At 45.9% G+C, this 15,805-nt stretch overlaps 1 protein-coding gene across 1 annotated transcript in view; it reads right to left on the reverse strand.

Moving 5' to 3' along the window:
- Positions 1-8,035: 8,035 nt before the first annotated feature.
- LOC126541858 (neuropeptide receptor 15-like) overlaps positions 8,036-15,805 on the reverse strand; it is a 40,561-nt gene continuing 32,791 nt past the window's right edge. Inside the window, exons 4-5 of the mRNA XM_050188800.2 lie at positions 11,069-11,242; positions 8,036-9,471 (exon numbers count right to left, since the gene is read on the reverse strand). Of these exons, the coding sequence (XP_050044757.1) occupies positions 9,169-9,471; positions 11,069-11,242 (477 nt within the window). The 3' untranslated portion in view covers positions 8,036-9,168. The remainder of the gene's footprint in view (positions 9,472-11,068; positions 11,243-15,805) is intronic.

The following is a 15,805-nucleotide window of genomic DNA, read 5'->3' on the forward strand; positions in this document are numbered from 1 at the left end:
TGATTTCAGTCTGCCCATGCAAATTGCATGACGACGACGGTCAGGCTCCGTCGATACCACCATTCGTTCATATAATTGCGACGATCCGAAGCAACCTTAGCAACCTTGAGAGAACTTCAGAGAATGGGATAACAGCTAAGTAGGTGTACGAATCACCAAGGCGTTTGTACTCTCCGGCTTTGTCATTTCTTGCTCAGCCTCGCATTACGCTGTGTTCTGATATATGTCCCATTCTTCTTTTAAGGCTATTTAAGGAGATATCCGAATATATGTGGCACAAGCATTAAACCTCTTCTCTTACAGGGTATTTGTCTTCATAATAGTCATAACAGAAACAACGATATAAGAAAGAAGTATAATTACGTAACTTCCCAAAACTTCGAGTAAAGAGAATATCCACATGATTTGAGTGTTCAACAAATATAAATTTTCTCAAAGTATAAATGTTCTTGAGCAGTTGCGAATGAGCTCTCTTCTGAGTGCCACTTTTCAAGCAGAGCACTCACGCACACTACATGGACACGTCAACCTCAGAAATACGAAAACACAAAGAAGCACGTAGACAAGAATGTATGCTATTTCAAGAGAACCGGGAATAAAACGAGAAAGAAGAGCAAGAAAAAGAAAAAGGAGATGAAAGTAACTGTTATCAGATCAGCATTCGTCTCACTGAAATTGGTTTCTCCAGGTTCTTTATTAACATTGCATTTATTCTCTCCTTGACTGTAACCTACATTAAAATTGACCCTTCAGTTAGTCTGACTGCTTGCTCGCATACTAGTCTGCTTAGTCCAATATCTCATTTATATTTCTTTCTTTTACTTTTGCGTTTCTCGTTTTCAAATAAGAATTTTCTTGAGCTATCACCTGCCGCTTGATTCTTAGACTATCCCCCTTACTGGGTACGAGCCATGACAGCGCTTCATCATCCTCATCATCAACTGTTATCTGAGTTAGTAGCCTTCTGGTATTCCTGATTTCTCCTAGACCTGGGCGCGCTGCAATTCCTCGAAATTTTTCTGGAAGGGATGGACCGATTTTTTTAATGGCGGTGATTGTCTATCTGAAGCATGAAGCCTCTAATGGGGAGTGTCATGTTTTTTGCAAACTAAAAGAGGCGTCTTACCTGGCAAAAATATCCGAGCCATAGTTCTCTATTGTCTGCGTGCGTGCTTGGGCGCGTGCTTGAGTACGCCCGTGACCAGGGGCGTAGCCAGGGCGAGGGGGGGGGGGGTCTTATGGGGCTTCAACCCCTCCCCCCTCCCCGAAATGTTTTTTCATGCTGTCATGCACCGCCGACCAAAACAACCCCCGGCGCTGGAAGTCTTTTCAGGCGCGAAAATGTCTTTTTCAGGCGCGAAAAGACATTTCAGCGCGAACATTGAGAACTCGTGCTGGATTTTGCGGCAACGCCCATGCACCAGGAGTCACATAACGCAAGGAGCCCCATCTGAGTCCAATGTTTCAAGGACGTTTTGATGGCGAGCAGGCTCGTCGCGGCATCTCGCAGAGGCCGCGGAATCTACGGCGCGCATTGATTTCAATTCCAAAACCTTATGGGTATAAAGTTCTCGCAAAATTTTGATGCGAAAGGTGCACTGGTATTTCCAAAATCGTTCTTTAGATTTTCAATTCCGGAAATTTGTGGGTTTAATGTTGTTATAAAGATTTGACGCGCAAGGTACATGGACTTTTTAAAAGTAGATCAGACCGCACAGCGAGACAAGCCAAATCAACACACTATCAGACAAGTTGACAAAGCACGCAGCGAAGTCCGATGAGACTAAGCGTTGTAGTGGTACATTTGTGCCGTCATGTCACAGAAAAGAACATTAACATTTTTTTCACCTGCACCAAAGCCAGCAAAGGTATAACTACACTCTTATTTATTTTTCTAGTTTGACTTTTATTCGCGAGGACACATTGAGCCTCTTCAATTTTTTTTTGTTCTCACTACCATACTCGCGCGCTGCCAGAGTCAACCAGAGCGCATGCGTTTTTCTCGTGTTGCCCCAACTACCGCGCGGCGCACTTCGGTGCGCGCTCGTTCATGTCAGGCCGAGTGGATTTTCGCCTGGCAGAGTTTCGGACGCTTTTTGGCTAGCAGACTAGAAGAAGCAACAATGGTCGCTTGCCGCCATCACTGTGGGTACTCGACAGATTTCAACGCGTTCACTTGAGTGCGACCACTCTGGAAAGTTGTCTCGCTAGAGTATGGTACCGAGCAGTATGCGTATGGTTATCTGTGAGCCAAGCGTTCCATGTTTTCTTCGATATTCCTTCGATAGCCGCATTAGGTGCCCAAAGTAGGCATTCGATTGTGGCCAACATGCTTTCCTTTGCGTTTTCTTTTTCATTTCAGTGCGCTGACCACAGACGAAAAAAAGATGTTGCGGCGCAGCAAATTTAAGCATGGTGAAAGTTCAATTTTGTTACTTCTTCTTTTGCGAAAAGTAATGCGCTGCGGGACGCTTCACTTGACGGATACTCTTATTATATTATTGCGATGGCAATTGTATGGACACTCCTGGCGCATTCTTGCCGTCGCTGTCATGTTCCGTATGAAGCCGAAGGGCAACAACATCGTCACCGCGCGCTGAATGCTGTATGTGCGAGTGAAAGCGTAGGAGAGGGGGGCGGAGGTGAGCCGATGACGGTATCTCAGCCTTGTGTGTGCAAGGTGGAAAAGCGCGGGGGAAGCGCGCCGTCTTCCGTCGCGCGCGATGCATAGGGGGGGGGGGCTAGGATTCTGTGATCTGTGAATCTGTGTTCGCGCGACATGTTTATTTGCCTTGTTTGACGCATTATATACACTGTCTTTTTCTTAAATATGTAGATTTATTGGAGACTTATAAGTATATTTATATATCTTGTTGCGCGGTTTTGTGTATACGTGCAGAGAACTTTGTTTCCAGTGACACTTTTTTTGCGCTTTATCGAGCTGTATCTTCGCATTTGTATATTCCATTGTATCTTCGCATTTCTAATGTACGAGGGCGGGTCAAATGAAAGTGAGACAACCCACCCCGCGCAATAATGGTTCGGTTCTCTTCTGCGAGGCATGAGCGTAGCACACAGGCATCTCTCATATACATAAGTGGCACTCAGGTGCGAGGATAAATGTTCTTCAATGCTCTATACAATGGATTGATCATGGTTGCGTGACTTAGTGGACACTCCAAAAGTTGAACAGCGTGGTGTCATCAATTTTTTGACGGCTGAAGGTGTTTCCCAAAAAGAAATTAGTCGCCGTAGGCTGCTGTGTACGTTGAACATTGGGCAATAATATAGGTAATACAAACAATATAAAAGGCGAAATGCGAAAACACCCGTGTACTTAGATTTAGGTGCACGTTAAAGATCCCCAGGTGGTCAAAATTTCCGGAGTCCCCCACTACGGCGTGCCTCATAATCAGAAAGTGGTTTTGGCACGTAAAGCCCCATAAAAAAAAACAATATAAAAGACAAAATGCCTTTCGTTAAGCAAAGCCAATCAGAGAAAGAGTGAGAGAAATAGATCAAAGTAACAATATGCAGAGTATGTTTCAATACCATGCTTTGAGTGACGCCATCACATGTGCAATAGACAACAGTGGTATCTCTTTCGGTCTCAACATAAACGGACCTGCTTGTAAATTGGGCGCGAATTCATTGTGACAGTCATCCACAAATTGAGATGGATGCCAAATTTTATAGAATGATTTCTCTGAAGTTGCTGGATGGGGTTCTCCCGATAAGTGCAACGGATGTACGTTTGTTGCTGTTTTCCTGCCGATAAGACGTTGCAATACCGATAACATTGTCAACTGATGACCTGCCCCACCGAAAACATGCAGTGAAACCAGAGTACATAATATGGGGCAAAATATACCATCCTAGCAGCGCAACAATCGTGGTTCTGTACAATGTAAGGATTCCTTTTGCTTGATTCCGTTCCTGTCTTATCTTCCATCGTTCACGGCCGACCTATTTCAGTGATAACGTGGGCGGAGTGCCAAACAAACCACTGAAAAAGCGTAACAAGGATACCGATAAATATATTGACTGATTAACAAAAAAAGCCTATTTGGTGCACGGATCGTAGCTGAATAGCGTGCAGCTGACACCTGAATATCGGTCAGCAGTCTGAACAAGGAAGATGGGACGTAACAATTACAGAGATCGGTAGGGAGAAAGTACCTGGACATTGCAACTCTGCTTGCACATGCTCCTGTTCAAACGCTAAACTCGTTCAGTAGAGACAACTTAGAAAAAAATAGTTACTTTATAAAGGCCAGGATTTTCGTCACTTTTCCTATGCATCATGTCAAGGCAATAGAGCGAAATGATGCCAGTTCACATTGCAACTTTTTTTCCATTGGAGTAGTGGTACCCGTAATCACGATGCCATGCCATGAGCGACAGCAGTAACTCAGCTGTTCCCCCCCGGCCTCTTGTCAAACATTGGGCTAGACCAGCGCGGGTGACGCTGTCGGGTCCTGTAGCAATTAACGTCTAGCAGCAGCGATAGATTCGTTAAGCGTATCCACAGTAAACAATTTCCAGTCCTCGGTCGTCTGTCTTTAGGAAGAAAGAACCTTGCCGCATAGGACGATGGTTTCGCCAGTGAATTCAACCTACAAATACTTCGCCAACTCATGTTGGGTCCGGTAGGGATGAAGGGCTTCGGCGGCGAAAGCCTGTCGTTTTTACGGGGACGAGTGGAGAGCACACAGGGTCCTCCGGATGCGCAGCAGCTGTTTACGTGCCACAAGGGATTCGCAGAACTACTTCCAACGTGATTCCTGTAATTAATCTAAATACCGCTGGACTTTCTGCGTTAGCCATGCCACCCTCAAGTCGTAAATTGCTCCTCCGTGCCCATGCATCGCCTTTCCACTCTTCGAAGTGCACTTAACTACTGCAGTTCTGTTTCGTAATCTGCTCGAAATCGAAAGAATGATAGTGGTACAAGTACAGAAAATTGGCCCATCGATTATCACTGTCAATTTCGACTTGCATCACTTGCTCTGTGGTAGTCCGTTGATCAACTGTAGACGTGTGGATATCGTGTTACGTTGCCTGTGATGGCGATCATCGTTTTATGAAGCACGACAGACAAGAATGTCTGCTAGGCCTGATGATGTGCAGCAGTCGCCTGGACTTGACGTTAGTGTTGCAGTGCTTTTCCCTTTGCGAATGCAGTGAGCTTAGTAAACATATATAGACGCACGTAGGTGCGATCATATTGCATTTGAAATGTGCCACCTCAGACAATTTAAAAGCTTTGTGCTTACTGACAACGTTACTATAAAAAAGATGGCAATAATTGCAGCTAGGCACTCATTCGCAACAAGCAAAACAGAAATATCTGCCATGAAAGTGAGTTCATTATGTAATAAAAAGCATTCCCATCCTCACTTACCTTTGGGAACTGTCCAGTAACATATTGGTTGTCTTGAAGCTGGTGACGAGGCTGCAAGTGTTCTGAAGTCATTTGTGTGATACATTCTAAGAATGAATATTTGGAAGCCTAGTGTCCTCTACAGCTTCGTAAAAAAAGTTAATGCGAATCCCACGCGCATGTTAGAATGCTTGCAAGGCTAAGCTTTCGGGAAAGGATTAATTCAGTGCTGTGCAAGTAAGTGCGATGCGTACAATTAAGTTTATTTTCAGGCTGTGTCACGCTTAGCTTAAGGCAATGTTTATTCTTACGCACCGCACAGGTTCCAACTATATTATCAAGCAATGTTTACGTTCGTGCACATCACGTTCCGTTCATTAACTATGACAAAATGCATACACCGAAGCAGGCTAATGCACTGTGTGAGGCGTCTACGTCGTGATGTTACGAGGATGATGGCGATGTATGATGCTTGTTCAGAGAAGAATGTGGATGACAGGTGTATGCACAAAGAAGTACAAGACCTATGTCAACGCGCTTATGCCTTCTATGTCCTTCGTGTCACCGTGGCACACAGCTATTCTGGGGGACTGGCCAAGAATGGGCGCGTACCCGATCGCCCAAGATTGTTGTTGAACATCACGCGCTATGCCATTAAAATATATCTATGACTTAGAGGTAACTTTTACTCAACATGGGACCGGATCCCGGCCACGGCGGCCGAATTTCTATGGGGGCGAAAGGCGAAAGCACCCGTGTACCTAGGTTTAGGTGCACGTTAAAAAACCCCAGTTGGTCCAAATTTTTGGAGTGCCCTACTACGGCGTGCCTCATAATCAGGTCGTGGTTGTGACATGTAAAACCCCATAATTATATTTGAATCAACATTATAAGTACTGCCTTATGTCGTAATTTATTGTTTGCTTATGCGGAACGAGGGCCCTATAACGTAACACTATTCCATTGTGTTTTCATTCCAATCCCCTGGCGTCAAATTTTCGTAACCGCCGACGCAAGCACCGGGCTGTCACCCGCCCGCAGGGTTGTCTGAACAGACCAATCAAACGCTATCCTCGTTCATATGAGGTCACTCTTGTTTGCTTGAAAAAACGAATAACAGTGCCTACACTAAGCGGCTTGTCTTATCTAATTGGCTGACAAGTGGCGAGGAGCACGCTCAAGGGGAGAGGGATTCGATTGGGCCGAGCCACTGCTCTAAAAATTGATAGAAGGATGAAGAGGGTGGTGCCGGCGTCTGCGATTGGACCGCTTTCCCTTACTTAGCTTGCGGTGGCTGGTCGAAAATCGTGGCGGCATGCAACGGAAGCTTAAGAATGACGCTAAAACGGATCCTTAGCGAAGAAGAGTTGGCAGAACGAAGTTGTAAACATGCCGAAAGTGCTCTAAAACGTTACACGGCCACGCGAGAGGTTTTATTATACGCAAATAAACCCATGTTCTCCGGCAAGTGCTAGTAGCCAGCGCCTTAGCGATCGGCGGCAGCCATCTTTTATTCCTTTCGGAACGGGGGCAACCAGCGGCTATTCAAAAGAAAATTTAGTTTTGTTTTGCATATTAATGCATCTTTGATGCATTCGCGTCACTTTGACGCGGTGAGTTTTCGCGGTTTCGTGACGTTGCGTGACAGGCAGGTGAATTAGGTGCAGCCCGAAAACTTATGACCAATAACTGGGGGGCTAATGGCGAAAAGGAGTCGAATCAGAAATAACTATTTTTTTTTTTTTTTGTTCGGTCAAATCATGCATAATCAGTGTGTACAAGTCATATCAGATGGGGAGCTACCGCGGTTTTCGTGACGTCGCTTGACAGACAGGTGAAGTGGGGGTGGTCCGAAAACGTTTTTAACCAATCGCGGAATGCTGATTAGAGAATTGGATTAGAAAGGTTTGGAATAGTTGTACGCTATAGCGCCCCATATGTGCGCTCACTGGCACTGCTTTGTCGAAGAAATTCTGTGCTATATAAGTCATCTGTTCGGCGAGAAACATATGTACTCGCACTAATCCCACCATCCCCCGGTTTAAGGGAAAGGGGGGTGAAAGAAAAGTTGGCTTTAAAACACGCTCGCGAATAAGCTTTGAACCTGCATCTCATTGACATTACCGTAAACCAGCAATGTAGGATTGAGACGAGAATCGCAACTGCGTTACAGTCCTTTAGCTGCCTTTAGAAGTAGCACAATCGCTAATGTGCCACGTGAGATATGAAATGCAAGTGTTGAAATGGTTTCCTCATCCGAGCAAACGCGACTAAGAAAATTTGGCTGATTTTGGGCTTCTCGGAGTAGGCGAGCGCACAAGGTGTTAGTAATTAGCCTTGTTAGGTAGCCTTCTGATGATTCTAACGGCTCAAAAATTCAATTTTTTGGAGCGGTAATGCGTGTTTGGCTTTCCCCAGATGGCAGAGAGTCTCTGGATATCCTTTAGAAAGTACTAAGTGTGTAAAAATGCACTCTATATTTCCATTTATATCAAGTTTCCGGGAGCAGGCACGTTTAAGCAGTACAGTTATGTGCCGATGTACCGAGGAGTGATTTTATAAATGGAGGCTGTTATTATGTGGGAGAACTGCCGCGGAAATCGTTGGGCAGTGCGCAGCATCTCTTTTTGTTCAGCACAGACAGTCAGGGAGTAAACAAATAAGTACATTTTTATTAGAACGTATACTTCAGCAGACAGAAGTGGCCATGCCTGCGAGTATTGTTGCGGTAAATACGAAGATAACATTGTTAAAAACGAGTACTGCAAGTAAGGAGATACAGTCAAGAGCACATATAACACAGTAGAGAAAGAACACGTGTCTGTGGCACGATGCGAGAGTAATTTAACGCTTTACAATGATGAACACTACACTCACATTCACATAAAAGTTAAACATGCTTTCCACATTGACACGCAGGCAGGCGGGAAGTTCCTTTCAAGATTGATTTTCTTTTTCAGTTTTTCTTCTATTTGTGAGCCACACAAACAACCTTGACGTAAATATTCAAACTGTGCCCATGCCCATCAGTATGCCCAAATTAAATAAATTGACGCTTTCGCTGGCATGTAATGCATGGAAGGTATTATGATACATCCGACTATCGAAAATAGGCTGTTTTGTGTTCATCACCTTCACATGGGCTTTCCCGCAATACACTCCTCAGCGCAAGTACAGCGTTGATCTCACACCGGGCTTTTCAAACGCCAAACCTACGGGCCTCACTAAACTTCAGCTGCAAAGGTCTTCCCCTCTGTCCTGAAAATGAATTGCTGGCTCCTATACAACCGGTCAAAAAGAAAACGAAACACTTTGTTCCTTGAAAGATAAGAGTTCACAGGAAGATGAATGCTTACACTGATTGACGTTGGCCGAACAAAGAACGTCATTGGACTTCCCGTTTCGACAAGGAATGTTGTCTATTCCAGCTACGCAACCAGTTGCTGCTCTGGCAAAGACAGTCATGCTTGTAGAAATGGTGCCTCTAATGAGTTTCTTTGTTCGACAATTCTTGATCACTTTGTTCCTTGTGTGGCCTGTCGACGTCGCTTGGAGGAAACGCCCCGTCGGCACAGCGCGTGCGCACTAAATCTTCACATCGTCACCCAGCCTGCCTCCGCGATATCTTCCAAAGTTAGGTCTAAAAATCTGTACACCGATGTAGAAACTAGGCAGATTCAGTCACAGTTCATTCCGTCGCAGCCGTTTATTGGTGATCACGCCCATGACGCCACCGTGTTTCTTCACACCCACGTCGGCCTCTTGAGGGCCGAACTGCGCAGACGTCACACCTGCGTAAGCGACGTCTTGCAGGACTGGCCGCCGACGCCTCCACGTGTGATGGGCGACGAGGACCAGCGCCTGGCGTCGCTTTTCTTGTTGGACGACACCATCCCTGATCCTCGGACAACTCGCCTCCTGTGCATACCTAGGATGGCGAGGAATTTGGAGCGGAACTTGTGGCTGAACACGCTGTAGAGCAGCGGGTTGCAAGCTGACGACGTGTAGGCCATCATGTTGACGATGATTAGGTACGTCCAGGTCTCTTCGAAACGTTGACTTGAAAGCGTGTTGTATAGAAGCAAGACCTGCAAAAAGGCGTTAATGTTTCGGAGGTAAAGAGCTTGGCCACAAGTAGGGCTGGCCATCTCGAAATCATAGAAATAAAAAAGAACAACAAAGAAAAAAGATAATAAATATACAGAGTGCTGCCAAGTTCATAACGCAATGTCAAAATACTAAAAGACCATATATCACAAAGAAAAAATAGAAAAAAGAAGTTATTAGCCTACAAGGACAACACAAGCCTGCACATGTAATGCCAACACAGAGGAAAGTAAAAGGGTACAGTAACTACCGCTCACAAAAAATTGATCAATTCGCTTTCTGCGACAAACTCTCGTACAGCTTAAGAGCCCATCTCCGTTGTTTTGGCCACTACCAGAGCCCTAGCACTTTCTGCCTAAAGAAGGAACACCTTCTCACGTTTCACGTTTAATTTCCAGGCTTCATGCCTTCCATTCTAGCGTAACTCAAATAAAGCTTCACCTTTCACTTCAGCTGCTAAGTAATTGTCGCGACATGGCTCTTTTGCCGTTCAATAACACCAACAGACACGACACTAACAAACGCGCCCTAGCTACGCCTAAAAACATACTTGCACACGTCGCACAGATTACACAACCATCTTAGCTTCACGCGCATCTACGGTAAAACTGAAGCACCTAACTCGTCTGTAATTCCACGTGCCATTCGTTTCTGGAACAGCCTCCCCGATAACATAGTTGCGGAAACTGACCGTGAAAAATTCAGACACTCACTCAACTCGCTTAATGCTTATTAACGAATGTTACAATGCCCACTGGTTGGTTTCGTTTTTCCTACTTTTTCCTTGCACTGTAATACGTTTGTTACAAACTTATGATTTTTCTATTGTTCTGATACACAGCTGTATGTATCTAACATGTTTCTGTAATCTTTAGGCTATGCACCCAGCCGGTGTCTTTTTTCTCTCTCTACCTTCATATTATCATGACATTGCCCCTTTTATGTGCTTACTTGGTTATATGCCCCCTTGCTCAATGCCCCATGTAGGGGCCTTGTTAGGTATTTTAGAAATAAAATAAATGAAATTCATAAACTGTTTTGACGACTCTGAAACATCTTTTGCTGCTGGTAAAGTTTCGAACACTCAACGAGACACCGTGCAACATAAGCTGCTAATGTGCAAGTTAGCAAATTTCTTAAATAAGTACTACCTTTATTTGTCAGATTTAAAAGAACATATCAGCTGACATTATTACTACATCCCTGATGTTCCACTTAATAGCTTTGCATGCCACATTCTTCCACCGTGCCGAAATATATAGTAGAGATCCAGCATCGTTGTAGTGGTAGTTTGCTTCAATATGAACGTAGTTTCTTGCTTTCGGTTTTGTCCGAGACAGTACAGCTTCACTGTGTTTTCATTCTTGTTGTCCTTCATGCTACTCCCTGCGTAGGGTAGCATGCCAGACGTGCCCTTGGTTGAACTTCCTGCCTTTTCATTCTTGTCATATATATATAGCGCTCATAAATGGCCCCGCCTTGTACGAGTCAGCGCTGGCTAGCATCTACGAATTATCTGGTGTGCCTCTGAAGATAAGTGGAACTTCACTTGAGAAACGCTACTATTGCATGACGCACCTGATGAGGCGAAAAGCTGATGAAGTATACAGCCACTCCGGCCACCAACATCTTGATGACACCGCGGCGTGCCTTGACCGACCGCGCGTACTTCTCACGACCAACGGCCGGAGCCATTGAGCGGAACGACTCCGCGCTGAACAGCCGTAGGCCCACGATGGTGTACAACACGCACTGTCAAAGGAATCACAGTGATGACGTTATAATTCACTCCATAAATGCATAATTGACCATCGCAGTGAACAAAATAAAGTTCGCCCATAGCTGAACTCGGAAAAACTCTCCGATAGCGAACCTCTCATGGCCAAAATAAATATTCATCACATCAGGAAGCTTATCATAACGCTGAACAGAAGACAGACAGACAGACAGACAACGAACTTTATTGAATCCTGAGGAGCTACTTTCGGGACCTCCTAACGGGAGGCCATTGTAGCCGCTGGCCGCGCCCACGTAAAGGACAGAACGCCGTGACGCTCCGCTCTTTCCTGGGCCCTCTGGATAGCCTGGGCTTGCTTTCGGAGTACCGTGCTTCTGATGGCCTCCTCCCATTCGGCTTCGCTGGAGAGGAAGTCGTTAGGCAACGCGGGACATCGCCAGAGCATGTGAGCCATTGAGCAAAAGGTTTCAGTGCAGTCGGGACAACTAGGGTTCACATCCGAGTACATCCTACTGAGGAATCCCCGCGACGGGAAAGATCCCGTCTGCAGCATTCTAAGTTTAGCTGACTGACCTCTACTGAGCTTCGGGTGAGGCAGAGGATAAATTCTTCGACCAAGTTGGTAATGTTTGGTAATTTCATTGAATGTGAGGAGTGGATCGTTCTGCTGAGTCCCTTCCTGCCCCTCCGGAGCCTCCAGACCGTCGCGGCGCGTAAGTTCTCGCGCACGGTCGTGGGCAAGCTCGTTGAGGTTTGGGAAGTCCTCGAGAACGTTCGTCCCCATGTGTGCGGGGAACCACGTGATATAATGAAAACCGGGGCAAGTCCTTTTCTCTAAAATAGAGGCCGCTTCTCGTGCGAGGTTACCCGACTCAAAAGCTCTGATTGCGTCTCTCGAGTCAGTGTAAATGTAGGAACGCTCTGGGTCACACAAGGCCAGCGCAACCGCAATTTGCTCTGCTATACTCGCGGTGGCCGCTCTGACCGAGGCCGAGGAGCGAAGCCCCCCCCCGCCCGTCTATAACCGACAACGCGAACACTCTCCTGTTCCCGTACTGCGCCGCATCGACAAAGACCGCGGAGTCTCTGTCATCTCTAACTTTCTTCAATATGGCTCGAGCACGGGCTTTACGTCTACCCTCGTTATGCTGCGGATGTACGTTCCGCGGGAAGGGCCTCACTAGGTAGGTCGCCCTCGTTTCTCGTGTCAATGTTATACGCCGGTCCTCCATTACCCTAGGAGCCATACCAACCTCGTCGAGAATTCGCCTGCCAGCTTGGGTCGACGATAGCCTAACCACCTGGGCAGTGACCTGTGCCTCTATAATCTCGTCTATGCTATTGTGCATACCGAGTTGATCTAGCCTGTCGGAGCTCGTGGCAATAGGCAAGCCTAGCACTCCCTTGATGCTCTTGCGCATGAGTGTATTTAATTTGGTCTTTTCCGTTTTTGTCCACACTAGAGCTGACGCCACATAGTTAATATGGCTCATGAGGAATGCGTTGTACATCCGAAGGAGGTTGTCTTCACCTAACCCCTTCTTTCGGTTGGACAGCCTAGCAATTAGCCGCAACATATTCTCCGTTTTGGCTGTAACGTGGGTAATTGTTCTGGCATTACAGCCCCTCGCGTCTATGAGCAGGCCTAGTATCTTAACTGAGTCGACTCTAGGAATTTTCTGCCCATTATTCGCGTATAATGCCACGGGTAGCTGGTTGAGGGGTGTCAGACCCCGAACCCCTTGCCTTGCGGGTCTGTAAAGCAACAGCTCCGATTTACTAATAGACAGCTTGAGACCCGTGTCCGCGAGGTAAGCCTCCGTCTCGTCCAAGGCCGCTTGTAGAGCTTGCTCCATTTCAGCTAGGGAGCCCCCTGGGCACCAGATCGTGATGTCATCTGCGTAAAGTGCGTGACCTATGCCCTGGAGGCCGCCCAGCCTATCTGATAGACCCTTCATCACTATATTGAAGAGCAGTGGCGAGATGACTGATCCCTGAGGCGTACCCCGAGCTCCCAATCCGCATACGCTCGACCGAATCGGCCCCACCTGAATAGTAGCAGTTCTATTCATGAGAAAGGACCTTACAAAGGCCTGGAATTTGACTCCTAGGCCTATCCCGGCCGTGGCTTGCAGAATGTATCTATGAAACACTGTGTCGAACGCCTTAGTGAGATCCAGGGCGAGAATCCCTCTCACGTCCCGGGTGCGGCTATCAAAGATTTGCTTCCTTAGCATTAGCATAACCTCCTGCGTCGAGAGGCCGGGCCGGAAACCAACCATATTATGTGGGAAGAGGTTTCTGCGCTCTATGTACCCGGAAACCCTGTTCAAGATCGCGTGCTCCGCTACCTTGCCTATACACGAGGTTAGTGATACTGGCCTCATGTTGTCCAAATGAAGGGGTTTTCCTGGTTTAGGGATGAGTGTCACTATAGCCGACCGCCATCCGTCAGGCACCTGTCCTGTCTCCCATACTCTGTTTACCTCCTTAGTTAGTAGTTCCACTGCTTTATCGTCCAGGTTTCGTAATAGCCTGTTAGAAATTTTATCCGGACCCGGAGCCGATCTGCTGTTTAAATTGTAGATCACCGCCCTGATCTCCGATTCTGTGAAAGGCGCGTCCAGTTCCTCTACCGTCACGCACTCGATCTGCGGATAATCCTCTTCCTGCGTCGGCCCTATAGGAAGGTATCTATCCGCGATCGCATTCAAAAGTGACTCTTCAGTACCTCCCTCCTGTTTGTGTCGGTGTATGACTTTACTAAGTGTTTGCCTTTGATTATGCTTTGTCTGTGCGTCGCCCAGGAGGTGCTTGAGGAGGTTCCATTTCCCTCCTGAGCGCATGGACCCGTCTACTGCCGCACAGACCTCGTCCCATTGTAGCCTATTGAGCTCCGCGCAATATCTCTCGATCTCTCTATTAAGCTCCGCAACCTTTTTCCTCAGCCTACGATTTAACCTTTGTGTTTTCCACCTCATCAGAATTGACGATTTCGCCTCCAACAGATGCGCTAGGTGTGGATCCATTCTTAGGACCTCCGCTTCTGTTTCTACTACCTTAGTAGCCCTCTCGACGTCCTCCGTTAGAGATTTGATGGCCTCTTCAAACGAGGAAAATGTGCTCGTTCGCTCCTTCCTAAGTTTCCTGAACTCCTCCCAGTCCATGACTCGAAATACTCTCGCCGGTCGGGCGACCACCGTTAATGTTACCGCTACTATGAAGTGGTCACTGCCCAGGTTCTCCTGCTTATTGGCCCACGTTACGTTACCTATGTTCCTTACACAGGCCAAATCAGGCGTTGTGTCTCGCGCAACTGACGTGGGATGTATCGAGCTGGAACGTTTTAATTCCAGAGAACAAACGGCTAGAACTTTAAAAAAATGATAAAGCTACCAAGCAAACATACAAGTTTTATTCAAGCATCACATGATGTTTAGGAGCATGGACAAAAAGCCTTCAACAGGCTTTACTGCGTCCGTGCCTCCTAAAAATGGCATAGAGTGAGAAGAACGTGGTCTAACTAAACAGCTTACAGATTTGTAATGCGTATGTATTAACAGTAAACATAGGAAATAATTATGTTTGTCTAGCACAACAATTAAGAAAATCATGTAGAAAAATGTATGGAATGACAAATATCACTTTGAACACAATTTATAAAAAACAAGAATTAGTTTATTAATGAAGTTAGAATACAGAGTTAATAGCTCTAGATGTAGGATACACAAAGACATGGGGGATAGGGAACGCAAATAAAGAAAAGGAAAGAGTCGCTTGTCCAGATTCAAGATTGCGTGAACTCTAAAGCTTATAGAGTCTTGTAAGATTCACAAGTATGTTGTGCGCAAAAGCTTGTACGATATTTCCGTAATATCAGTGTTAACTCTTGACAATTCATTTAGTAAAGCTGGCAAGCGAAATTTTAACATTCTTTTCCACCATTCGTGCGGCATGTTTCAACTTTGCACTTTTCGGGTATATGTGTATTGCATAAAGGATGGTTTTCTCGATGTCCCGCCAAACTATATAATGTATTCGTATGTCTAGATGCGTCAGATTTGTAATGTCAAGCAAGCCTGTACGGATATAATGATTTCAGGCTGATAATGCTGAAGTTATGAAATATTTCCGCAGTGTGTGAGTCACGAGAAATTTTAAGCCTAGACGAGCGGCTCGTTTTTGTAGCCGAAGAAGTCTATGTTTTCGAGCGTTGTCGTGGAGCAGACTAGAGCGCCATAATTCATTGTCGAGTAGTATAAAGAATTATATAAAAAGATATTTAAAGACACTGGAAAAGATGAGCAGTGACGGCGCAAGCCAGTCGTATGTGAAAGTGGATTCCTAGCGTTTTATATGAGCGAAAAACTTCTACTTGAGTTTTAGCTATCAGGAGAGGGGGAATATGTAAACATTTTTGACGCGGGTAGAATATTACAGCTTTAGTCTTTCGAATATTGATATGTAAATCGTTTTCAAGAGCCTAGCTATTATTTAGTGCTAAAGTCTTATTGGCTCTCTCAGCCAACACGACACTTGAAACCCCTGAAAAGACTAAACTCGTGTCGTCGGCCTAT

The sequence above is a fragment of the Dermacentor andersoni genome, chromosome 2, assembly GCF_023375885.2.
Source record: "Dermacentor andersoni chromosome 2, qqDerAnde1_hic_scaffold, whole genome shotgun sequence".
Classification (NCBI taxonomy): domain Eukaryota; kingdom Metazoa; phylum Arthropoda; class Arachnida; order Ixodida; family Ixodidae; genus Dermacentor; species Dermacentor andersoni.